This window comes from Bidens hawaiensis, unplaced genomic scaffold, assembly GCF_021521415.1.
Source record: "Bidens hawaiensis isolate Kalapana, Puna unplaced genomic scaffold, B.hawaiensis_p1.1 tig00042392_1, whole genome shotgun sequence".
Classification (NCBI taxonomy): Eukaryota; Viridiplantae; Streptophyta; class Magnoliopsida; order Asterales; family Asteraceae; genus Bidens; species Bidens hawaiensis.
In genome coordinates, this window is record NW_027505782.1 from 56,983 (window position 1) to 83,816 (window position 26,834).

The 26,834-nt window shown below is 33.7% G+C and overlaps 3 protein-coding genes, 1 long non-coding RNA gene, 1 other non-coding gene and 1 pseudogene across 7 annotated transcripts; 4 read left to right on the plus strand and 2 right to left on the minus strand.

Moving 5' to 3' along the window:
* The first annotated feature begins 4,950 nt into the window (after positions 1 to 4,950).
* On the plus strand, positions 4,951 to 9,700 carry LOC143615274 (phenylacetaldehyde synthase-like; annotated as a pseudogene). The gene is made up of 12 exons (XR_013150445.1): positions 4,951 to 5,169; positions 6,243 to 6,315; positions 6,399 to 6,629; positions 7,274 to 7,437; positions 7,516 to 7,655; positions 7,758 to 7,817; positions 7,903 to 8,067; positions 8,167 to 8,223; positions 8,309 to 8,373; positions 8,483 to 8,606; positions 8,951 to 9,088; positions 9,404 to 9,700. The product of XR_013150445.1 is annotated as a phenylacetaldehyde synthase-like (transcript).
* Positions 9,701 to 11,349: 1,649 nt separating this feature from the next.
* Positions 11,350 to 11,429, minus strand: TRNAL-UAG (transfer RNA leucine (anticodon UAG)). The gene has a single exon. It is a non-coding gene; the product is annotated as a tRNA-Leu (tRNA).
* Positions 11,430 to 11,475: 46 nt separating this feature from the next.
* Positions 11,476 to 13,599, plus strand: LOC143615279 (mediator of RNA polymerase II transcription subunit 6-like). Its single transcript, XM_077088445.1, has 6 exons — positions 11,476 to 11,577; positions 12,127 to 12,418; positions 12,504 to 12,678; positions 12,771 to 12,840; positions 12,941 to 13,050; positions 13,185 to 13,599. The coding sequence occupies exons 2-6, from the start codon at positions 12,186 to 12,188 to the stop codon at positions 13,335 to 13,337; spliced, it is 741 nt and encodes a 246-aa protein (XP_076944560.1). The 5' UTR covers positions 11,476 to 11,577; positions 12,127 to 12,185; the 3' UTR covers positions 13,338 to 13,599.
* A 3,403-nt stretch (positions 13,600 to 17,002) lies between these two features.
* LOC143615285 (uncharacterized) lies at positions 17,003 to 18,262 on the plus strand. Its single transcript, XR_013150446.1, has 5 exons — positions 17,003 to 17,272; positions 17,354 to 17,417; positions 17,498 to 17,573; positions 17,659 to 17,699; positions 17,781 to 18,262. It is a non-coding gene; the product is annotated as an uncharacterized LOC143615285 (long non-coding RNA).
* A 1,824-nt stretch (positions 18,263 to 20,086) lies between these two features.
* On the plus strand, positions 20,087 to 23,143 carry LOC143615283 (uncharacterized). Its single transcript, XM_077088450.1, has 6 exons — positions 20,087 to 20,303; positions 21,419 to 21,483; positions 21,552 to 21,787; positions 22,433 to 22,504; positions 22,583 to 22,645; positions 22,825 to 23,143. The coding sequence occupies exons 1-6, from the start codon at positions 20,194 to 20,196 to the stop codon at positions 22,867 to 22,869; spliced, it is 591 nt and encodes a 196-aa protein (XP_076944565.1). The 5' UTR covers positions 20,087 to 20,193; the 3' UTR covers positions 22,870 to 23,143.
* Positions 23,144 to 23,925: 782 nt separating this feature from the next.
* LOC143615281 (uncharacterized) lies at positions 23,926 to 25,596 on the minus strand. Of its 2 annotated transcripts, none has more exons than XM_077088448.1 (5): positions 25,345 to 25,596; positions 24,917 to 24,998; positions 24,613 to 24,787; positions 24,231 to 24,352; positions 23,926 to 24,065 (listed from the first exon to the last, which is right to left on the minus strand). In XM_077088448.1, the coding sequence occupies exons 1-5, from the start codon at positions 25,552 to 25,554 to the stop codon at positions 23,935 to 23,937; spliced, it is 720 nt and encodes a 239-aa protein (XP_076944563.1). In that variant the 5' UTR covers positions 25,555 to 25,596; the 3' UTR covers positions 23,926 to 23,934. The 2 variants fall into 2 exon arrangements, with proteins under 2 accessions (XP_076944563.1, XP_076944562.1); XM_077088447.1 differs by having other exon boundaries at positions 24,917 to 25,001.
* Between the last annotated feature and the right edge of the window lie 1,238 nt (positions 25,597 to 26,834).

Consider the following 26,834-nt stretch of genomic DNA (forward strand, 5'->3'; position numbering starts at 1 on the left):
TAGGGGAAGAAAGGAAAAGAAGTAATATACTTAAAAGGAATTCTCGTATTAAAATAAAAGAAAATAAAAGAAAGTGTTAATTACATTATTGAGTTAGATCGGAAGGAAATGATAGAGAAAAAAATTGTAACTTTACAATTATGTTCTCATAGCAACATGAAAAAGGAAAATTGAGATAAAATAAATTAGTAATATTGTAATGAGCTATAAACTTTCATTTACAATCATGTCATATTTGGCATAAAAGTTTTGAAGAAAAAAAGGTCTAAGTTTTATTTGCATTCTATTTCTTTTTTTTAATGAAAAAACTCAAGAATGAAAAAAGAAAATTTTTCTTATTTTTTCATTTCTAATCCTTTAAATAAAAAAATCATGAATGCAATGTAAACGCACACCCACAACAATGGGGTTTTCCACTCGTCTGGATGACATTGAATGGGGTGGATGGGAAGATCACATATGAGGATTGTTGTGGGGCACAAGTCCGATTGGATGGAACATAAAAACAAAATGGAAACCAAATAAAGAAGTTTTACATGGATCGTTATAAAACTATAAGCTAAAATTATTTACATATATGAAGTTAGACGTGCACAAAAAAACCGGTTCCGGAACCTAACTGGTGGAACCGAACCGGAACCGGTTCCAGTTCCAACCCGGTTGGAACAATACCCGGTTTGGGTATTTTTGTACCCGAAAATCGTACCCGGTTCTCCTATTTGTATGTCAGTACCAGTTCCAACCCGGTTCCTACCCGGTTCTTAATTGGAACCGGTTCGGTTCGTACCCGGAAAAACCGGTTCCGACGGGTTTTTTTTGAAGGGTCAAACAAAAGTCAAACTAGCCGTTGGAACCGGTTCCAACGGTAATATAGCCGTTGGAACCGGTTTTTTAGACACCAATTAGCCGTTGGAACCGGTTCCAACGGTAATATAGCCGTTGGAACCGGTTTTTGAGACAATAGATCCGTTGGAACCGGTTCCAACGGTAATATAGCCGTTGGAACCGGTTTTTGATGCCCAAACCTATATATAACTTGTTTCCATTAAAAACTAACTATTACAAACCTATATATAACTTGTTTCCTATATTTAAAAACTAACTATTACAAACATTATTAAAACATAAACGATACTAAACATAACAACTAAAACATAAAAAACAAAGTCCGTCGTTTTAATCCGGGAATACTTATTTTTGGGTTGTAGAGCCGGACGACTCTCCCACTTCCGTTTTTTTAGCTTCCAATATTCTTTTCTCTCGACAATACTTATTCGTATGTTTTCGTAATGTCGAGTTGGACCCTGCTTTAAGAAACTTCGAGCAATATTTGCAACGTGCCAACTCATGTGAGTCGGTCATGAGACACAAATCGTAATGAACCCAAACATCGGGGCATCTTGTTGTTTCGATCACCATAACAACGTCATCATTGGTTGCCATTTGTTGTCGGTTTAAGGTTAATTGTGGTTTGGAGTGTGTTTTATAGTTTTGGAAGTGGTTTAACAAGTAAACAAACACACCTTGCTATTTATAGTAAGAAAATAACCTATTTATAGTTAAAAAACCGGTTCCAACGGTCAAAAACGGCTATATAGCCGTTGGAACCGGTTCCTAACGGCTCTAATATTTAAATTTCAAAAAAAACCGGTGGAACCGGTTTTTACGTAAAAACCGGTTCCGGTTCATACCCTACCCGGTTCTTAAAAGTTCGCATATCTGGGCATCAGTTCGGGTCGGGAACCGAACCGGTTCTTGATTGGAACCGGTGCCATTTTACAACCCGGTGTGAAAAAACCGGTTTGGAACCGGTTCGGGTTTTCCATTTGAACCCGATTTGTGCACCTCTATATGAAGTCATGGAATCACCGGTTAAAATCTTAAATATGGGCAATGATAGATTTTGAGTTTTCAAAATAGTAAATTGCAATAATAAAATTTTAGGTCCAACGTATTTATGAGCAATGATAAATAAATTTGCAGGTCCAACGTATTTATGAGCAACGTATTTATGAGTAATGGTAGATTAAAATACAAGTCATTGCAATAATACAATTTCAGGTCCAACGTATTTATCATTGACGACCCATAGGAGCGAGGTGGGTGGTTGCCTCCCACAATTGTTTAAAAGCTGTATATATCTAACTATACTAAGAGCATCTACGACAACAAACTGACACATCAACATCACATCAAATTCCAATTTTTTTTCAAAAACCCCAACTTTCTGCCACAATAACAAACATTTACAAACCTCATTAAAATATTATTAAAACCATATAATATATATCCATTTGAGAGGATTGGAAAAATGGACCCACCACCCCTTGTTTGTTGCAAGTTTGTAGAAACAAACTCTACCATTCATACTTTACTCCCACAACAACAAATTGAGTCCCCGCTTGTTTGTCTTTCTTGCCACCACATTCAAACTTTATACATTGCACCCTGTTGTGGGTGCTCTAATAAAAGAAAATAGTGACGATGATGTGGCAATCTCACATTTATTCTTGGCTTAATCTCTCTTCTCGTTCATCCTACTTATCCATAGGTTATGAGTAAGACCATTTTGACAAATGGGTTATAATTTCCTTTCTAACTCTCTAATATGTCACCTCATTCATCCAAACTATCTATGTGTCATTGTTCAAAATAATTTTGGAAAACGGGTTATATAAATCCTCTGATTCTTAAACTTATTTAACTTGCATATTAATGGGTCATGTGTCAAAACGATTTAAAAATGAGTTATAATTTTCTCTTCTAATTATCTAATATCTCATCTCATTCATCATAGCTATCAATGGGTAATGGGTCAAAACAATTATGACAATGTTGTATATATAGAGATTCTTTTGAAGTTGTAAATTTTGAGATTCTAAATTTTTTATTGTTTGTATTATATATTGTATTTTCTTTTTACCTTTAAGTTTGTTCATTTTTTCAAATAACGGACCTTAATTATGTTTATTATTTAACAGACTCCGTGTAATATACGAGTACAAAAGCTGGTATTTTATATATAAATTTGTTATAAAACAAAATGTTACGAAATGACTCTTTAGTGGTATGGTTTATGAAAACAAGTATTTCATGTTCAAATGTTAAGAGTGACTAATTTTTAAAGTTTTAGTCGATGTCGGTCGATGGTGTGAAAACACTTCCTGATGTCGAATTCCAAAAACCAGCGAGAGGTTCCCCACTCTTCTTTGATCCGTCTTAGGGCCGAGTGGCAGCCTCGACCCGAGCGGAAGTGCGATGTGTCTGGAAACTCGGGATCGTAAATGGATTTGAGTACCATTCTGATCGCCTCTTTCATGATCCTTTCTATAGGTAGAACTGCTGTGAGCGGTCTAAACTTCGACCCTTATTTCTTTCTTCATATTATATTGTAAAGGGGAGCAAAGCCCTTTTTTTCTCCCTATATTGATAGATCAAGGGCCCTCCTGCCGTCGTTTCAGTGAGTCATAGGGCTTCCCCTCAGCTCAGTCTTTTTGGTTCTTGAGAATGGTCGCCACCTCTCCCAGGACCGGAATGATTATCCCTGCCCGATGGGTCTACATCCATCCATGAATGTCGTCGGGTACTGTTAACTTCCCCACCATTCTTGTAACTGTCACCTGTAATCCGCGCAGGTGTGTCCGCACCCCCCTGAGTGGACGAGAAAGAAAGGATTTATCGGAGCAACCCCTATAGAACTTACCCTTTTTTAAGTCATTGACTTTTTTTTTTATTGATAAAATCTATCATTACACCCTTATTATAAACACTCTCAAGACATTTACCAGGTATTGGTGTTATAGACTGATAATCAGCTTGTATTCCAAGGAAACTAAGAAAGTTTTCACATTTTTCATCATCAAACACCACAAGATCACTATATTTGCATGATATATATATCTGATCAAGGTTTCTAGTAAAAGACACACCTGGATAGTATTCGGGAAACATAACATCAAATGTATCCATTAAACCTATATGAACTAATAACTTATAAAGTTGACCAATAAAATAACTCATATAAAATGCTTTATCTTCCCCATCTAGGAAAAGACTATCCAGAAAAGTCTCAATCAGTTTATACGTATAACTACTTAGAGGCCAATTCTTTTTTTCTCGCCAGTGCATTGAATTTTTTTGGGGTTGTCCTTAAGATTTATCTCCATGTTCGCTTATAATTGTTATATTCACTTAGTTGTGTTAAATTATCTATATGTTTAGTTGCGGTCGTTCGTTCACGTTCATGAAATGTTCTTTTATATCATTTACAAACACACACCACCGAACACAAACAACAAAACCCCATTTTTTTTATGTATTCGGTTAAAAACTTAAAATTAAATAAAAAGATTTAACTTATGTTCAATACTCTTGTTTCTTTTCATTTAGAATGTGATTGGCCATTGCGCAAGTGGTGGAGTGATAAGGGAGAGAATTGGTGTTTAATGGGATCTATGTTCAACTCATGCCCCCATCATTTAGTTTCGGCGACATCGAGTGATGATGAGAGACTAGACGAGCATGAGACGTCATTAGTTGTATCTTTGAACTGGACGGGGTTTACCTCATCACACCATAATGCCTTTGGGCTAGTGTTTACGAACATTTGCCTTAAGTGATGGTTTTATAAGAATCAAAAGACGAGTGTTTACGAACATTTGCCTTAAGTGATGGTTTTATAAGAATCAAAAGACGAGTGTTCCCGATATAGTGAATATTCGTCGGCAGTTTAGAAAACAAAAACGATAAAGCGTCACAACTTCCAAAGGAAAAGGTTGAAAGAGTCAGAGGCAGGCAGGCAGGCCAATTGATGAGATCAGTTGACGATACACAGATAAAACGAGAGTTTTTGTAGTTAACCCCATTGCCATTGTCATTCACTCATTATACAGAAAAACCCATTATCTTCCCTCACATAACCATCAAGAATATGTAAGCTTTTTGTGACTAGTATATTTCAATCTTTTTGTGGATGCACGTAAGGTGTTTGATGAAATGTCTGACTGGGTATTTGGTGACAGGGAGAATGGCTTAAGTGACAAGGATAATGGGTTGAGTCTGAAGGCAATGGATGCAGAACAACTGAGAGAACATGCACACAAAATGGTGGATTTCATTGCTGATTATTACAAGAATATTGAGACTTTCCCTGTTCTCAGCCAAGTTGAGGTACCTACTTAAAACATTTCAGTACTCGGTATATCCCACCAGTAACAAAGCTATGGTAGGGTCCGAGGAGGGTAAGATGTAGACAGCCTTACCTCTACCCTTTAAGAATAGAGAGGCTGCTTCCGATGAGACCCTGGCTCGATAGTAGTTTTGCATCAAGCCTTGGACATAAGGCACATAACACTCAACCATCGGGACACCGACGATTGGTGCATGTACCCTTGTCTTTCGGCTATCAACGTCACCACATGATGCCAGGTTAACCTTCCGACATTTTTAACGTTATTTTCACGAGATTAGTAAGATAACGTCAAAATTAGTGCAATCAATAGTAAAATAAAATCACCTTTGTAATTCTAGGCCTTAAACCAAAATTAATAGTGAGGTTTAAATCTGTTTATATGTTTTAGATTTAATTCTATTTTACACCAATATTAAAGATGATCTGGTTTTAAAAGGCCCGCCTGGAAAAAGCCTCATGGGCGTATGTATTTCTCACTATTTCTGTGTCAAAACTGGTCAAAATTAGGGCATGTAGGAGGCTAATATGTAAGAACAATGTGGAAATTATGAAAGGTTTACTAGATAAAAAAAGGTTAATATGTAAAACAAATGAGAGAGATACGACTTCCGGTTGTAAAATAAAGCTTATTTAGTTGTACATAGAGCAGTGCCTCCCCTACGTGATGTTGTGCATGCCTCGTTTTGGGACCTAAAAGCCTCAAGCGCTTTCTTAAACCAAGTGTCAGTTGCATAACAGATAACAAAACATGTATTGATGTTATCTAACAAATACTTGGGAGCTTTAAATGGCTGTTTGTTGGTTAAATGTAGAGGAGGTAATGCGATATATATATATATATATATATATATATATATATATATATATAAATAATACATAAAGTGTACAGTTTCATCTCTACTATGTCATTATTTTGTAAATGCAATATATATATATTATTAAGTAAGGTTTTAAGACCCCCTAATTTTTTTTGTCATTGTATATAATATAAATGAAAGTAGGTTAGATTGTAATTCTTCATTCCCTGATATAAAAGTTGTTAATTTACCAGCCAGGATATTTACAAAAGCTTCTTCCTGATTCTGCACCACTGCACCCTGAACCCTTGCAGACACTTCTTCAAGGTCACACCACACAATCTCAGTATAACAATTATCTGATTATAACAATTACAAACATCCAAACACCTAACGTTTATCTGTTCCAGATGTTGAGACAAAGATATTACCAGGAGTTACCCACTGGCAAAGCCCGGATTACTTTGCGTATTTTCCATCAAACAGCAGTGTTGCAGGCTTTCTTGGAGAAATGCTTAGTGCTGGAATCAACATTGTGGGATTTAGCTGGATAACTTCTCCCGCTGCAACAGAACTTGAAATGATTGTTCTTGATTGGCTTGCTAATTTACTCAAACTTCCTCACGATTTCCTTTCAAAGGGTAACTAATACTTTGTCATTCAGTTCTGTTTGATTAATTTAGTCATATAAGATACCAACATGTGGCACCCGGTATGACAACCGAATTTCAAAAAGATATCAACATGTGTTTTACATCGATCAAAAACCATAGAAACGGATAACGTTGTGATATGCCCAAAAGGATACCGACATGTGTTTTATATCGATCGAAAACCATAAAAACGAATACCGCCACCGATGTCTGTATCCGTCCGGTTCATCACAGAATTTATACTAGAACGTCAATTTAAACACACTCCCGCGTATTTAGCATTTTTAATTAATCAAAATTTAAAAATAAAAACTTTGTGACTAGACTTCAAAGTACAAAAAGGTTGTCAGTTTATAAAAAAATGAAAACTATACTAATTTAAATTTCTAATTAACCTTTGCGGTCAAACTTTTAAACACACAAGTTTTGTGATTTATTTATAAAATATAAAAACTATACTAATTTAAATTTATAAAAAAAAATCTGTGGCCACAAAATTTTGGGGTCAATTCAAAAAAATGAAACACTTTACTATTTATAGCACAAATCCACATACACCAATATTAATATAGATTGTAGTTATACCATTATTTTGTGTGTGATTAGACTTATAAAAAGTTGGTTAATTATAGGGCCAGGTGGCGGTGCTATTCAAGGGACAGCAAGTGAAGCCATTCTTGTTGTGCTTTTGGCTGCTAGAGATTAAGTTTTGAGAGAGGTTGGTTAGGATGGGCTTGGAAGGCTTGTGGTTTATGGTTCTGATCAAACTCACGCGGCGTTACAGAAGGCGTGTCAAGTATGTTTCTTTTCTACGTTATCATATTATTATTCTCAAAATGATTTTACTTTTGAAGTGATGTATTTTATATGGTAGATAGCAGGAATTCATGCAGAGAATTTGAGGCTGCTAAAAACAGAAAGCTGCAATGGTATTCTCTCTCTCCTGAATCACTCACCGATGCAATCTCACATGACATTGCCTCTGGTTTAATCCCTCTTTTCTTTTGTGCTACAGTAAGAAACAATAACACTCTTATATTATTAACCTTTTCATTTATATGAAAATTATGGTTCTGTATATGATGTTTAATACATGGATTAAACTAATATACACAGGTAGGTACTACATCATCAACAGCTGTGGATCCTTTGCTTGCACTCGGAAAGATTACAAAGGTAACACACACATAAGTTATATTCATTTTGTGTTGTATACTTGTATGTATATAAAATGAAGTTGTCTATGTTAACTGTTTGACAGAAATATGGAATATGGTTACATGTGGATGCTGCGTATGCAGGAAGTGCTTGTATTTGCCCTGAATATCGTCATCATTTGAATGGCATAGAAGAAGCCAATTCGTTTAACATGAATTGCCATAAATGGTTTTTAACCAACTTCGATTGTTCAGCACTATGGATAAAGGTTTGTTTGGACTTTATTTTTAATTTCATCTATCATTTTTATATTATAAAACATATCATCATCTAAAATAACGATCCGACCTTTTTCTCATCTAAACAGGACCGAAGTGCCCTCATTCAATCTCTGTCAACAAATCCCGAGTATTTAAAGAATAAAGTAAGCATATCCATCCTACACATTAGCATAAAATTTTCTAGAAACTTATTATATGTTGTTGACTTGTTGTACACTTGTAAATCAGGCTTCTCAAGGTAGTACAGTTATAGATTACAAAGATTGGCAAATTCCGCTTGGACGCAGATTTAGGTAAGAACTATCCACTATTCAGTTTTCATGTTAATGGTAAAATGGTAAAAAGAGTGTGTTTCATGTTAAGGGTAAACTCTGTAATTTTCATTTGTGTATTGTTTCGTAGATCTCTGAAATTATGGATGGTATTAAGGCTGTATGGGGTTGAAAATCTTCAGTCTTACATTAGAAACCATATCAAATTAGCTCAACAATTTGAAGATCTTGTTGTTCAAGACTCAAGGTTTGAGGTAAGACTATATTTTTTTTTATACTTTTTATGTTTGCAAGATAAATTTACCTATTTGCTCACCATCATCATCATTACAAATAAAATGAAGTCATATTTTCTTAATTAAGGGCAATATTTTGTATGAAAACTGTAAACAAATGAATAAGATTGTTTAACAACTTGTAATTATGACAATAAGCAAGTTGGTGTTCCCATTTAAACATTGCAATTTATATGGATATTTGATTTATAAAATAATATCCTTAAGTTATAGATTAATTTAAATATTGTAAGTTTATGAACATGATGATAACTCTATTTTCTTAGAAGAAAATTGTTTTCCATGAACATTCCCATTTTCAGGTCGTTGCTACCCGGACATTTTCATTAGTTTGTTTTCGTTTTCTACCTGCTAACAAAACCGAAGAATATGTCAACAAAGTCAACCGTGATCTCTTGGATGCGGTCAACTCATCCGGGAAGATGTTCATCTCTCATACGGTATAATTCTTCCGTTTGTAGAGATTCAAATCTCTTTGTTTTTACATGGTTGTTTCGATTGTGCAAATGATATTTGAATGATTCTATTGCTAATTGAGCAACCACGTAAAAATTTAAAAGTATTTGCTAAAAAGAAACGGTCAAACTAGTCGAAGGGTTTAAAAGTCATCCATACCATAACATAATTCAGTGCTTATGGCCGCTTAAATTTCTTGTAACCGTTTTATAAAAATATTAAGTATAATTCTTCATGAAATTAGAAAAAAAAAGGACAATAAAGTTTTGACCGTCAACACAACTCGACTCATTTTGCAGGTTCTGTCTGGTAAATACGTGTTAAGGTTCGTTGTAGGAGCTCCATTGACAGAAGAGAAGCATGTTATTGCAGCCTGGAAACTTTTACAAGAAGCCGCGTGTTCTCTTTTGGAGAACCAAGTTTCATGGAAGAAACACATAATTATTTCTTTATTTTGTGTCTGCAAAAGAAACCATTTATACAATTTATTGGAATGTTTTATCATTTTGTATGATAGATAGCTGAATACTTAAATTAATTTTTGTATTTTTATTTGTAATTTTTAACAAAATCAATATTTTTTAAAATGTTGATATAGGTGGCAAGTTTAATACATTTTATAAGTCACGGCTTTTAGATGATTATGATTATGATATTAGATCAACCTTTATATGTTAAGAAAAAATAAAAATTGACACCGTTATATATTTATTCAATCACATAACTGATAACTGCAATACATGTCAAGTTCAATACATATTTTGATGAAGATATGTTAATTCTGGTCTGCTCTCTCGTCAGTAAACACAAAACATTAACTACAATTATTTTAAGTTTAAATATGAAAAAAGAAAAAAAAAATTATAATAAGATTGTCTTGCTCTTTTTAAATAGATAAAAAAACAAACGACTCTGCTGGGGATCGAACCAGCGCCTTATCCATTGGGCCACAGAGTTCTTGTCGTTTTAGATGTAATAATCTACTTATTGTTGAGGTTTTTGAATGATGCTATAACCTTTTCTTTTAAAGAACAGAATAAAGGTCATCTTTAAAGCCGTAACTTAATATTTTAACCCTTTGATATTCTTTTCTTTATTGACCTGTATTAACCTAGTAATTCTAGTATTCTGATTATGTTAAAATATTAAAATTTTAAAACTCTAATAAACAAACACATGGTAAAATCTAATACTAGATTTAGGGCATGTGGGATGAGAATGTGTATATTCTTAATTCAGGAGATGTGATAAAAGAATAAAAAGATAAAAAGATGAAAAAGATACAAACCGACGAAAAAGTAATTAACATAGACACCAATGAAGAATTATAAACCAAAAGTAGAAACAATAAGATAGTAAAATAAGCTATCATGATATCATGTAACTCACCAAAGAATTGATCATGGATTTGTAACTTAACTAGCTTGATAAGTGGAAACTTTGACTAAAATAATATTTTGACTCATGATCTAGTGGTTTAGTGGTATATTGTTTGTTTCCCACGGAAGTGACGTGAGTACAAATTCTTACAAATGATTGGATATTAAATATCAAATACTGATAATTGATAAACATTCTCAAAATGTTACACTACCCAACTTAAAAGGCTTTGCATAATCTACATCTTTAATTTACGATTTCTCCACAATCAGAAATTTAAGGGAGGCGAACTAAGTATATGGAATTGAATGATTGTAAGTTAACCCATGATCTTTGAGTATAAGGTATGTCAAACGATATAAGGTCTACTAAAACAAGATTAAGCAAGATTTGCTAGAATGAAGAGCTTGATGTTCTAGCTATAAGTACACACTAATTATACCAAAAACATCATACAATATCATAAGTGTGGAAGGAATGGTCACATGTGTATCAACAATTACCCCACCCCGAGACGATTATCATACATACCATTAATAGGAGTTAGTTAAGATACTCATTTTGAATTGTCATGACCTGTTACCACACCTTTTGGTGAGTCCAAGTGTCCAACGCCCAAACCACTATGATTACAGACAAACATTGTTGTCATATGGTAGTAAGGCTATCCACGGTAAATCTTTCATACCTATTATGGTAGTTACCTAAGTTCTAAACACCATTGATTTATATATTAGTTTAAAGTTTTTTTTATTCATCAAACTAAAATACAACAAAAATAGAATTATTAAAACAGGACAAACCACATGAAGCTTGATTTTGAACTTTAAATATTTAAATAAATAGAAGATGAAAAAAAGGGAATTGACGGCTGTGGGATTTGAACCCACGCCCTTTCGGACCAGAGCCTAAATCTGGCGCCTTAGACCACTCGGCCAAACCGTCTTTGTGCCTTTAAAACTCATTTATTACTTAGTTTCTGTAGTTCATTAGGTTATATCCAGCTTAACGTTTTAAGCAAGCGTCTGTAGTGATTTGAAGCCTGAAATTGCGTAATTTGTTGCATCCGGTTGCCAAGTTGAATTGAACCCAGGTAAATAAATTCCTAATATCTTTTCATCTACATAATTTAGTTGTAGAGTTTTCAATTTATTTGGATTTGATATTAAGAATTAGGGTTACTTTGACATTCGATTTTAGTTGTCTGTGTTATTCTCAATTGGGTTTACTTACAATTGATTTCAAGATTGAGAATTAGGGTTATCTTATTCAAATTAATACTGCTTAATAGCTACACTTCACTTCAGTTATATGTAATTGTTGAGTTTTGCTGGAATGCCCATAAGGTGTTTGATGATTTGTCTACATGTTCTATTTTAATTGTATCAGGCTTAAGACACATTTTTTATGTACCATTTTTAAAATACACAATATCAATTTGTAGTGCAAACTTAAAACGAATGAAAAGGTAAATGATTTAGGAATTTCAGTGATCGATTTCTTGATTATGCCGTTATACAACTTAAAACATTGTTCTATAATGTGTCTGAAATAAAACCAGCTAAGAATCTTGCACGAGATTAAATGTTAATTCCATGATCGAAATTCTTTCTTAAATTTTACTGTTATTGTTTTAAAACAGGTGAAAAGGCTATTATTGTGTTGCTAAATTTTAGAGTTAAGGCCAAGGCGGGTACACCCATGTTGCCGCCCAACATGGTGGATGGAAATCCTGCAGCAGCAGTGGCCCCGCCGACACCCGGGACCGACATGACGGGAATATGCTTCCGAGATCAGTTATGGTTAAACACATATCCACTGGACCGCAATCTTGTCTTTGATTATTTTGCACTCTCTCCTTTCTATGATTACACTTGCAACAATGAACAGCTCAGGATGCGGTCAATTCATCCTTTAGATATTTCCCATCTTTCGTAAGTTATAATATAACTTAATATTATTAATTGCATTTGAAGTAGAATGCGATTAGCCGATTATTAATGACAGCCGGTGTTATAGTAAAATGACAGGAATAGAGTTCATGGTGAGTGAAGTTATGGAGCCTCACTTGTTTGTGATGCGTAAGCAAAAGAGGGACGGTCCTGAGAAGGTGACCCCAATGCTAACATATTATGTGCTTGATGGTTCAATATATCAAGCACCGCAGCTTTGCAATGTCTTTGCAGCTCGGGTTGTACGTACTATTTCTTTCGTCGTTTGTACTGTTAGTTCATATAAAGTTTTACATTGCAAATGTTGTGTGGTTTAATCTGGTTGTATATACAGGGACGCACATTATATTATATATCAAAGGCTTTTACAACTGCAGCCTCAAAGCTGGAGAAAGTTGGGTATGGTAAGTATTCTTGTCAGATCCAGAAATCGTTTTCTGTTCGTTTTTTTATACTTTTAATAAATAGTAAATGTATTAAATATCATTGATGAGTATTATGTAGTGGATCCTGAGGATGAGAGCACATCACTTGAACCAAAGGCTGCTAAGGAGACTATTGACGTTAAGGAAGTCAAACGAGTTGACCACATTCTTGCCTCCTTGCAACGCAAGGTAAACAGTGCCTTTTTTATACTTATTTTCTGCTTCAATACTTCATAGGTCAACTTAGCTAAATGTCAAACGGGTCGATTTGTTTTTATTCATATGCTTACAATATTCTTTATTAAACTGAACTTTGCAAACAGCTTCCGGCTGCGCCGCCGCCACCACCATTCCCAGAGGGTTACACACCACCATCAACCGCAGAAGGAGAACAGGGCCCTGAAACCGAGCAAGCAGAGCCTTCGGTTGACCCCATCCTTGACCAAGGTCCAGCTAAAAGGATCAAATATGCTTAATCATGGCTACTTTAGTCTTGAACAAGTAAGGTTTATCGTCCTACTTCTACTGTAAGATTTTGTCTTGTATTGGTTATGATACTTAACTATGAGCTTTTGTTGATTAACCTATAGTAAAGTAACTTTGGATCCAATGTTAACTCATTTTTTCTTTCATTAATTAATTTTCTTTCAGTAGATGTATAAAAACATACCGCAACAACGGTCATGTGAATTCATTAGCTTAAAATGATAATGTCCATAAACATTCTTGTTGTCTTGCCATCCTGCAGCACAGAATCAATACTGTGATAACTGATAACCCTCATTTTCGGTGTTTATTTTTATAGAATCTCCGCTCAGTGACGCCTTAACATGATAAGCAATCCCAAACACACCCTAAAATGAATAATAGTATTTGTAAATTGTGAATGTTGGTAACTTGGTATACTAACTTGAACGTCCCAATAAACAATGCGCCATGACTATGACATAATAAACGTTTGAACTATAAAAGAAAAAAAGAATCATCTGTAAAGTACAATATGACATAATAAACGTTTGAACTATATTTATAAAAAATTATATCTATGAAGTACACTGTGCGTAGTAAAGTTTCTACTTGGTGTAAAAACAAACCGCATATGGGGAGAGGATCCGTAAGTATCATGGGAGTGTTGTTCATGTCTAAGATTCCGAAGCTACCATAAAAGATTAAGCGGTTAGAAGATTTCGGGCAGTAGCATATCAATCAATCAATCAATCATACCCAGTGGAATCCCACCAATAGCAAAGCTATAAGTAGGGTCTGGGGAGGATGGGATGTAGGCACAACTTACCTCTATCCGATGGGATAGAGAGATGGCTTCTAGGGAGACCCTCAGCTCAAGATAACATTGTATGGGAGAAAATAAGGGGCATCAAAGTACAATAGTGATAAAATTGATAATAGCACGTAGTAAAATTAATAATACTAATACATGTATAGATAACCATATAGAACTATATGAGAAGAGAAAACATAATGGTGTGTGACCAAAAACATGTAAAGAAAAACCGCTAAGGTATTATTTTCTCCCTAAAAATCCTTAGCCTTAATTCTAAGTCTCCAAGAATTCCTATCCTCAACCATGTCCTCTGAGAGGCTTTCTTACCTTTCTTACCTTTCCAACCTTTCTTACCATGCAGTAGCATATGGTATCAGAAATTGATCTTTCTTACCTTTCCACCAAGCAAACATATCAAAATGTCTTGCATACATGCCGGATAAAAAGTCTCTCCCATCATACCTTGTGAGTCGTGAATTCGCTACTAGGAGTGTTACCCCATTGTCGTTTAGTACTTTCATTCACTAAAGTATTATACAAGTTAAACATAGGATCACGGGCCTCACGGCTAATTACTTGACCATTCTGAAGATGCTACTTTGTCATTGATTTGTGAATGTTTGATGTTGTACCATATTTTGTAGATAAACATCAAGCGTACTTGACAAATGTTAGTTAATTTTTTTTTATTTTTTTTGATAGTTTGAGTCAGGATATGGGTCTTCTTTTCTTCGTGTCAATCCGCCTCTGGCTCGTTGTCAACGTATTTAAATGGCAAGCTTTGTTGAACCATGAAATGCGTCATTCGCTTCCGAACTGCATGAATGCTATAAGCCCACAAATTTACATCATTTGTCACTGGCGCTTGAGTTTGTTCTTCTTTCAACGCTTTACAACAATTCAAGAAGACAATGTGGCTTTTCAAAGTTGTGTTTGCAACAAACCTTGTTCAGGCCTCTTTTCATTTCACATAAATCATAGTTGTTCGAACCATGGCCGTTCTTGAGAAAGCGTTGGGCCTTTATAGACCCCATGCAAATGAAAAATGGGCCATGAGATAAATTAATTATAGTAATTAAACGATAAGTGTGATAACATATTAACGTTAAATAAAACAACAATATTGTAGTTAAACTTTCAAATAATCACATATTTAAGTGCATCTATAGATGAATAAACCTAATCAAATAAATTTAACTTTCAAATCATAATAACACTTCGTAATCGCCCGTTCATTTAATCAAAAGTAAACTGAGGTTTTCGTCCATGTGCTTTGTCCAAATCAGTAGTATTAGTCAAATAGTTTAAAATTTGTGATTTTCGTCCATGTGGTTTCATTTCGCATACAATTAAACCCGAATTCATTAACCCCGTTAAGTATGGTTGTTAAACCCATCAGCGTACCCTTCACATGAGGGGCAGCTTTGTCTTTTTTTTTCTCCCCAAATACACCCCAACCCCTCACGCGAGGGTGGCTTGCGAATTACGACTGAGTTTATTTGTTAAACCCGATTTTCCAATACCTGGTCATACATGATTTTCCAATACCCGATCATACCCGAACCAAGTTCCATACCCGGAACCGAATATTTGAAAAACCCGATTTATATTTATACAGGAGGGTCTTTTATTTGTTTCAAATTCTTTGGGTAACCATTTCAAAATTGGGCCAAATAAAATAAGGTTTTATATGATATTACTAGACATGTTGGCTGCTAATAAAGTTCTGACGGGCCCCTTCCCTTCCGTTCCGATTATGAGCATTGTGCGGCTGCCTAGTTCGAACCACCGACCCACTTAAAGACGAACCACCATTTGAGAGAGAGATTTTTTAAACGTTTTAAGAGGAAAAGTGTAATATTCTTTTTTGTAGAAAGAAAGGATATAAATTATCCGTTAAGTAAAAAAAGGGAAATGTTTTAATGAATAATTTCTAAAGCCGTGAATCTGGTCTCGTTTGGAACTTATTATTACAACCCATTGAGTCACTCATAAATCATAATTATAAACAGCCCACCGCATTTGTTTCATTTCCACCGTCCATCCATCCATCTCAACTCAACGGCTAGTTTTACTTATTTGCTTCGTCTTTCATTTGATTTCATTGATTCAGTTGCTTGCTGCTACCAGATTTCATTTCATTACATTATTATTTATATTTTACTTCCATGGACCACTACAAGTACGTGCCTCTGCTAATCTAATCCCCTTTTTTACTCTACTGTTATTATTATTAGTTGAATATAATCATTGATGTGCGTTAGGGCTGTTCACGACCCTAGCTGATCGGCTCAGCTTCGTTTATATGTACATATCGAACCAATTCGAACTGTTTGGACAGCCCTAGCACTGCATATGAAGGTCTGGATTAATGATGAGTCGTTTTTCTAGGTTAATTTTGTGACTATCACTAGTGAAGTGATTAGTGATGGATAGATAGATCTTTAATTTTTTGGCTTACCTTTAAATTAAGATTTATTATTATCTTCATCCATCACTAAATGTTATTATTAATTCTCTCCTGCATATACTATACCAATTTATTATACAAATCAAGGAATTAATTGCTATAATTATCATGCATTCAACTCTTTATACTGCCTGATCCTAGTTTAGTTCTTTGTTGGTCATCTTATGTTGTTATTGAATTATCTGTGATATGAATTCTAGCGATGGAATGTGCGGCTGGACAGACGATGATTACAGTCTTCTACTAGGCGAGACTCTTTTTATTTGTTACACACAATTTTTAATTATAATATTGTTTGTGTGTTGTTCTTAATTCATATCTAATGCTAAAATGGATTATTAACAGATGCATCTAATAGCCTCTGGAACGATGACGATCTTTCTTATATGTTGGATGAAACAACCACCCCTGTGAAGTCTTGCGAGGATTTGGCGTATAATGGTCGTTTGTATATATTATTATTAGTAAATTTATTATCATTATTATTATTATTCTTGTTTTCTAACCGAACTGGTTAACCAGAATATGCAGACAAGGGGCTAGAGCCATCTTCCAGATCCAAGAGACGTCGCGTGCTGCATTTTGATGATGAAGTTTTGGATGCTGATGTTCTTCAACTTTGTGATGAGGATTTTTCATCTGACTTTTTAAAGTCCAAGGTTCGAACTCAACTCGTTTATATTAAGTATGAATATTTTGTAGCCCTTGTTTAACCACACGTGTTTTGTTATCTTGTTTAGGAGAATGAAGACTCATTAGATGAGGCTTTTGCTGACATGACACAATGGGTGTCTGGATTTGCTGGTTTGACTCTTGAAAATTTCTATAAAGTGATGAAACAATGTTTGTTTGATTTTAAAGTGAGTAATAATTTGTGTTTTCAGATGATACACGCGTATCTGCATCTAGTTCGGATCAATATACAGATGATTGGCTACCAGATTGCTTTCTTGATGACATGTATGTTTTGTTCCTAAGCTTTATGTTATAATTTGGTATCTTTATTCACATAAATGATTGGTTCGATTCAATATTTTGAGTATAGGAATGTATCAAGATTATCTGACATCCAGATGCATCATGCAGGTATTTGCACATTTAAACATTTAAATGCTCTATTATGTTTGATGTATTATTCAATATTTTTGTGCTTAATTGTAGTTATAGATTCAAGTAATTCACAAACCAAGTATGGAGGTAATAATATGGTTCCAGAGCACCACACCCTTATTTGTCGAAACATCATTTCTGAAGGTTTGTCTTCTCAAGTTATATAATTATTTTTATTATGCAAGTTTAAATTGTTATATTTAATTTTCTTACAACAATAAGCTGATGATTGACTCTTGAAATCAGATCATTCAATCTTGCAATGCATAAGGAAAAAGTCTTTCATGAAGACACCAACAAAGATGACATCAACAGTTGTTCTTCCATTTGCATTTGTAAAACCGTGTGGTGAAGGGGCCGTTACTCTTAAAGACATAAACCAGAGGATCCACACCCCGCCACCATCAAAACCAAAGTCATACCCGACGTTTGCTTTCTCTGGGAAGCCGATTGTTGGTAAAACCAAGATCCGGACAGAAGGCGGGAAAGGTAGTATTACAATTATGAGAACAAAAGACTGACCTGAAGAAAGAAAGACACTTCTAGTAATCAACCCATCCCTACGATCCAAAATTTTGGTGATTAATGATTAATGTTTAATGTTACAATGTGATGATGATTCATATAGTTTGAATCTCGCAATCAATTATCCTGTTTGAATTTTTCAATATATAATATTATTTCGGGTAGATTATCCAAATTGTTTAACTGCTATATTTTAAATTTTCAAAAATTTCAAGAATGTAGTCTTTTTAAGTGTTTGCACCTTTTTCTTTACCAATTTTATTGACAGATGATAAGAAAAACGTGATTGGGTGAACATCAACTTGGTCTCTAGACAGTAGAAATATCAAATGTGTGTGTAGGCAGCTCGACTTATCTCTAACCGAGCTAGAATTTGAGCTAGACAAAAATGAGTCGTGGCTAGACAAATTGACTCATTTTCTATAATGAAAAGTCAATACCAAATTATGGGAGTCTCGTGAAGAGAGTTATCACTACAAACATTCTTTTAAATCCACTTAATACATCCAAAACACCAAGTTTCTCTCCATATTTATCAACTTTCCTATGAATCCCTACATTTCAACATTATCACCAATCTTAATATTATCAAATTTGCCTAATTTTATATTTAAAGTCAATACAAAGTATTTAAACAATTCTAGGAGCAATGTTGAAGAATTAAACACTAATATTAAAGAAAGAATGTGATTGACGCAAGTGTAAAAATGATAAATTCAGTATTAAACAATTTTAGAAGCAATGTCGAGGAATTTAACTATAATTGGTATATAGTAGTCCTAAAGAAAGTACGTGACCAACACAAATGTGAAAAATGATAAATTCAATACAAAGTTAAACAATTCTAGAAGCAATGTCGAGTTTTTTTTAACAACAAGTGATAAACAAATTGTAGCAAAGAAATTATATAACCGTCGCAAGTGTGAAATAATAATCCCATCGTTAAGAAAGACAAAGATAATCCCAAGCTATAACTAAAGAGATTCTAGTTATGTTCACATATAATGTTTTTGTTATTTATACTATATATAATGCACCACTCATGGGCAAATTAAGACACTTAATTTTAAGTTATTTACAATTTTTCAAACACATGATACAACTTAAAATAGGGGTATAATAGACATTCTAACACTAAATTTAACGTTTGTTTCATATTTCTTCAAATTATTTACAATATTACCCCCTCAACTTTAATGGAAATTTTAAAAATAGTTACATCCTCATCTTTTAACTATATATTATTTATAATTTCACTTTTAACCCAAATTCCCCTACAATTTTTAAACGGTCATAACTTTTTCATACGTTAATATTTTTTTTAAAAAAATTGCACTATAAAAACGAGCATTTAATTCTCTTTAATTTGAGTATGATATTGTCATAGTTTGTTTTCAGTTAAAAAAAATATTTTACGTATAGGCGTTTATAGTCCGGTTTTGATGGTTTTAAACTAAGCCGTGAGCCAAGCCGTTTTTTGTCATCGAAAACTGAAACCAAACCGTTGAAAAATAAAACCCAACAAATACAAATTAACCATTAACAATGGTTAGATTTCGGTTTCATTTGTACTTCGCTACTAAATTGAGTTTAAAATAAGAATTCTTAATCCACGGTTTCAAATGGAACGATGAGCATCCAAAAATCTCTTACGTGATTATTAAGGCCAGTATTTTCCGCTGCATCGCGCGGGCACTCGTCTAGTTTTATTAAACATATTTTAAAAATATTAACTAAAATATAAATAAATTGAAAAAAAGTTAATTGAAACATATTAATAAAAAATATAAGAATATAATAATAAGTTTTGTATTCGATTCTTGTCCCTCTTCCTCCCCCAATTTTCGATCCCTCTGGATTTGTTTACAGAGAGAGGCTTTAGGGTTAGGGTTTTATTATCGCGAACTTATTATCATTATTATATAGAGGGTGAATCGTATCGAGAATGTATGCTGATCGGGTGGATGCTGCACCGAAGACCTCTGTTAAAGACCGTCTTAACGGCGGAACCCTAGATAATCATTCCGGCCGCCGTAGACAGCTTACCGGAAAGAGGTGCGCTTCTCTCTATTTGTATATAATTATCGCCTCGTATGGAATACGTACATAAGCCCTACATGTTATTGGACTGTTCATTGTGATTTATTGTTTATAGTTGAGTATCTTTTAAGCTGGCTTATATTGCTTTTGAAATTAGTACATATGCATTTTGGTTAATATTTAGATTTGTAATTTGTGTTTGCTTTTATTAAGTATGCTGATATGCTGTGTTAGCTAGTGAAAGTGAGTAGATTTAGATTTTCAAGTAATGTGAATTGTTTCATTGTAAGATAGTTTTAGCTAAGCAGTTAACCTGGAAAAATATCGGATGTCGGTTCTGTAATTTCAATATTATGTAAAATTCATATATATAACAATTTAACACTACTAATTCAGTATAATCTCCTACCATTAAAAAATTAACGTTTTTCAACTTGCATAATACTAACAATCGTAGAACTGATTAAGACTTTAAACACTAACATTTAATACTAAAAATCATAATTAAGACTTAAAACAATGATATCAGGAATATCGATGATATATCGGCCAAAAATCGTCGATATTTTACCAAGGGACCGATAATCGTATATCACCGATATATCAGTTGGTGATATATCGGCGATATCGACTGCATAGAATTTTAGAAGGATGTTCGGAACACTTTGTTGAGGGTTAAATATGAAATAAGTAGAAAGTTAGTTTTCGACATTGTTAGGGGCAGCAAACCACACACACACACACAAAAGATCAGTTAATGTGAATGGTCTGTGATGGTTGATGTATGTTTGTAGTGGGAGTTGTATAATGAAGTAGATTATTTGAAAGCTGAAACTGCCAATCTTAAAAGCCTTGTGGCTTTTTAACTGCATTAGTAATATCAAGTATGCTGTAGCCTGTAGGGAGTTTTTCTTAGTCTTTCCTAACTAATTGTATCAACATAACAATGAAACTAGTAATTTAGAAAAATAATACTGTCGATGTATCGTATTATTGATTAATAAACGACTTACCACTTGCTTTTGACTTTTGAGGCATTAAGTTTGATATTAATTGAAAATTAGGGTTCCAGTGACTCATGTATGTACCATGTTATTTTTCTGATAAAAACCAGTGTGTATCTTGTTCAGGCAGAGGCCAGCTGATGATAAATGGGAGCATGATCTTTTTGAACAATCTGATCCACAAGCATCGGGTATGAATTTGAATACTTGTTAAACATCTACTAGTTGTTTTTACAATGATATTATTATTGTCTTGCAGATCGCAGAGTAGGTGCCAATGACCTTCGTTTGAAGCTTCAGAAAAAGAATAATGTAGGGGTAAGAGATCTGCGTGAAAAGCTATCGGGTTTAACTTATGCACAGTCGGCAGTATCGGCTCCTGCAAAGCCAAAAGCAGTGCCAAAAGGCAGTAAACCTGTTAGGAAAAGCATTGTAGCTGAAGCCCCTGTTAAAGAGATTAGAAAAGTTGCTAGCACTGTTTCTAAGAAAAAAAAGGTATGTTATTTGCTACTATTCATTTGATGATGTGTTAAATATGGTTGCAGATGTTACTTTATCTCAATAGTAATCTCATGTATTGAATAAAAAAACTAATACTGTGACTTTAAACTTATATGACCCGTTTTCTTGTAAGCTATTATTTTATTTACGCTCGTTTGACTTCATAGAGATTAAACGTTACCTATGTCAGTTCATCAATAAAAAATGGGTCGTATGTGCCGCCTCTACTTTTTATATTTATATTTAGAAAGGTTTCCTCTTTATGGTTATACTAAATAAGCAAAGCATTTTCTTTATGTATTTCAATATATTGTGGTCGTATATGAGTTAAATATGACTGTGGGTATAAGTTATTTTAATTCCAATACCTTTTTTCAAAATTAAACGGTTTAGAAGGTTTCATGCAATAAAGATAAACCATGGGTGCATTTCAAGTTTAGTGGAATGAACAGTTAGAATTAAAATAGAGATACCGAATTGACCTTGTCATAAGTAAATGCGTCAAAATTGGTAACTCTTTGCAACTGAATAAAGTCTCCAATCTAGGCGATCTATATATGTTATCAACTGGGCCTTTTTTCAATTTTTTACTTTTACTATAATCATGATTCTTTTGTTAACATTATGTTTCTCATGCAGGCTGAAACAGTGGACACATTCTTACAGTCACTAGGTCTTGAAAAGTATTCAATTACATTTCAAGCAGAGGAAGTATGAATTCTACTCTCTTTTCTACTATTAGTTATAATCGAACTTGCAATGAGGTTTTATACATCTACTGTTTTGCAGGTTGATATGACTGCACTTCTACACATGACTGAGGAAGACCTTAAAGCTATAGGAATTCCAATGGTAAGTTAATTTCGATCTTGTCTGTTTAGATCAGTATAGATATATATTTTTTTAGTTTTTTTTATAAACCATGGATTTTATATATTAAATTAAATACATATGATGCTAGGTATTCTACTATTGAATGTGTATATGCCGACTAATTTTTTCCAACTACTCAATGGATCTTATTAATGTAGGGTCCAAGAAAGAAAATTCTTCTGGCATTGGAATCAAAAGCATGATCTTGTGTTTTGAACTGGTACAAGTCTATTTAGTGGGTCAATTTTTTTTTCTCAATGAGAGTGATAGGATTAGAAGTGTAATGATAATGAGATTGCTGTATTTACTATATAAATTTTATCTCTAAACTAACCTACCTGTCTTAGGCTGTTTCTACTTTGATTATATTACAGTTCTTTGTTTATTATGTTAAACTGTGGCAATATGCCGATGATTTATAAGCCGTTCACTTTCTGTTTCCGTGATTTGACCATTTCCCAAAAAGTTGGTTGATCTGATCACATCCGTTGTTTAAGTCAGCTCAAAATCAACGCCAACTTCCATTGTTTCATAAATCATTTGTTTCATGCTTTTAATCATCAGTTAAGACAGTTACCAGTAGGTTAAGCTTTCCTGCCCTGATATCAACTTATACACCCAACTTGTTTGGCTCCCTAGATAAACAGCAGTTTGTGTGGGACATATGTCTTATGGAGGACAAGGCAGAGGCGAGTCGAAGTTGAATTCTAACATAAGACTTTTGGTAGAGAAATCAGATGCCATCACAGAATGAAACCTGGTTGATGGTTCATATGATACAATGTGGTCAAAGAGGTGCTAGCCAATTGCTCGCGAATCACCATCACGGAACACCTTCGGCTCAGTTTGTTACTCAATCCCCCAAAAGCCGAGAACAATAGCTCTCGGTTTATTCTTGTACGACGGTCGACAAGGGCAGAGGGACCTATTGGCAATCACAATTTAAAAGTGGGTTATGCACATAATGGGCTTAAACCCAAAATAGTAACTTGGTGGTTATTGGGCCTAGTATGAAGCTATGAGCCAATTACAACTCCTTAAGCAAAATCTTTTACCAAACATTACAAATTAAGTGATTACTATCATAATGCAAGATACAAAACACATATTCAAACATCCCTAACGCCAAGAGGCAACGCCAGCGACAATAATCTTTATAAAAATTAATGTAAGAACCAACATTCTTGTACACAAATAGTCCCCCAACGAATAATATTGATCGGGGCATGTGTGCACTGTAACCTAAGACTTGCTAAAGCTTTTAATAATCAAGAGTCTGACGTCTCATATCCTGATAAGCTATTTCCTCCTTGATCCACATCCACCTCGGCTTTTATGTCACTATTATCCTGTGACGGATGTTCAAACTTCATCCGGGAACTAATCCTTCTTTGATGTTCTAACAAAATATCATTTTCATTTTTAAAACGTATTCATTTGGTAAATAAAGAGTCAACAGTTGACTTCTTGACTCATCGTATTTGACTTTTTAAAAATTCTTTCAAGAATGATGGTCAAATAGTCAACCACTGGAAAAAGATAGTAATTAAGAGTGAGAGGATACTTTTACTGTTGATTGCTGACCGAGTCATGGTTAAGAAATCATCCCAACTCAGTTTACTGAGTTCCTCCTTCTGCTCCTCTGTTAGCTCAAAGTTGGGTTCTCTACCACACATGAAAGCCGCCCTATACCCAAACGGAACATTTTATAAAATGCACATTTTTAAGATAATAAAAACTATATTATTATAAAATAATGGAACATTTTATAATACCGTTTGATCCATTTTACCTGTTTCCTCTTTTAGTTAAAATCATTCGACTCTTTAACTCATTTGATCCGCCAAAGATTAAAAAGAGAAAATATATATATACAAACTGATTCGTATATAAGTGTATATTTTGAACTTGCCACGCCTACTACAAAAGTAAGTGGATTAAATTACCTGTCATACAAACGAGCAGCTTCTTCTTGGGAGCCGACAGTGCCTAAATGGATTTGTTTTTTGTCCACTTTAATGGCAGCTTGCCATTTCATGTTTTTGTAGTATACCCCTCTCATTATGCACGGTTCTTGATTCTCAAAATGTTTTCTTCTGTGTCGTTTTCGCCTTTTGAACACTAGATTAATTAATTTCAGATGAAAATGGTCAAAACATTAAAAATGTCACTTATATGAGAAGCCTGTATTTATATTGAGATGATTTTAGTCAGTTTATGACATCTAGAATAAAATTTGAGTGGACACACCTGGATGTTGAATCGGCTGCTTATTAGATGAGCTTGATTCATTGACATTTGACGGTTCGGGTTCTTCAGATTTTGTTTTGTCCTGCTAAAAACAAGAATAATGTATGAGAAAATGTTCTTCCTAATTTTGAAGTTTATAGACGTGTTTAACGGTTTATTGAAAAATCAAAAACTTTAGTGGATCAGAGATTCAAGATACTCAAAGTGTAAACAAACTTTGTTAAATTTCAAATTGGACTACAAAGTACACATTTAAACTTAATAATTAATATGCAAAACCAACTTCACAAAGTGAACTATTATATAATACAATACTAATAAAATCAATAGTTTCAATATGACCACCAAATTACAATTGCAGTTGGGTATACAAGTACATTTTTACTTCTTAATGCCTAAACTTAACAAGTATATAAAACTATTATTACCTCTGCAGCTCGATGAATGGCAAGTGAAGGTGTTGGAAGCACGGTGACGTGTCGGGTGCTATGGATCCCACTAGAAGACTGGCCATTCTCAATTGATGATATAAAATCTAAAGGAGGACTTCGCCCTAATAATACACGGATATATAAAATGTTGAAAAACAAATTACATATGCAGGTTAACAAATAACAAGAGAACAAAATAAATATCATAAAGCTTGATCAATCGTTGTCGACGAATGCTCACCGTACCTTCCTGCCACAAACCTAAACCATCCAATATAAAGTCACAACAACAACCTTTCACATTATTCATTAATCAATTAATCTTGTATGTTAACATTAATAGACACTAAATCATGTCACAATAATAAGTATTCAATTATTTCAATTTAGTACCTTACATTAACCAAACACATTAAGTAACTAGTGATGAGTGCCAAAAGGCCCAAAACAGGTTGTTAAAAAATAATATGAAGCATTTAATCCAACACTTGAAAAAAAATATTACAAAAAACAAGACTAATATGAAGTCAACGCCACTTGGTTAACAATCTTACCACAAAAACAGGTTACAAAACATGACAAAATCCTGTAATATTCTAGAAATTGCTAAATCAAGCCCAAAAAGACTGAACCCAACAACAAATATTAACCTAAATTGAACAAACATCCTAGGAAAAAGCAAACAGCATCTCAATCAAGTTGTTAAAGTAAGGAAGAAACCCCCATTTGGGTTCATAAAAACCAAGTCAACTCACCAACCTACCACCACCTTTTATACTTGCAATCAACCAATAAAAAAAAGGCCACAAAGATTAATTAGAAATTAATAACTGTTGATGAACAAAAGGCAGTTGGTGTGAATTAATTATTATTATTAATATACCTGAAAAGGTGGTGAAATGAAAATGGGGTTTTGGTGTTTGATCTGGATGGTAGTGAAGAGAAATGGGAGGATTACAAAGGCAAGGTGGTGAGGTTGGAGAGAGAAAGATGAGGTGGTGATATAGATTATATGTTTTATTGTAGAGAGAGAAAGAGAGAAAGAGAGAAAGAGAGAAAAGAGTTAATTTAGAGAGAGAGAGAGAGAGGGTGTAGTTGCTCATGCATCTACCACCTTTTGTTTTTATGTTTGAGGGTCATGTTTTAATTGCAATGTTTTCTAGAGTGTCTTTTGTAGTGAGAGAACATGATTGAGGGATGAAAAATAAATTTTATTTTTATTTAACGATTAAATGTTACAATTTATACGAATCAAACCATTGAGTATTTATTTAACATCCTAACAATTTGATCATCTCATTAAAATGGGAATTACATCAATTTTTATTTTTTTTAATGTATGCTTTCTATGGAATGTTGTTTTTTTATACATTTATTTTTTTTTGTTAGTTATTATCTAGCTTTTATAGTTAGGTGTCAGGTTATTTTATAAAAGATAACAAAAAAAAAAAAATGATAAGAAGGATTTGTAGACAAAAAAAAAATCC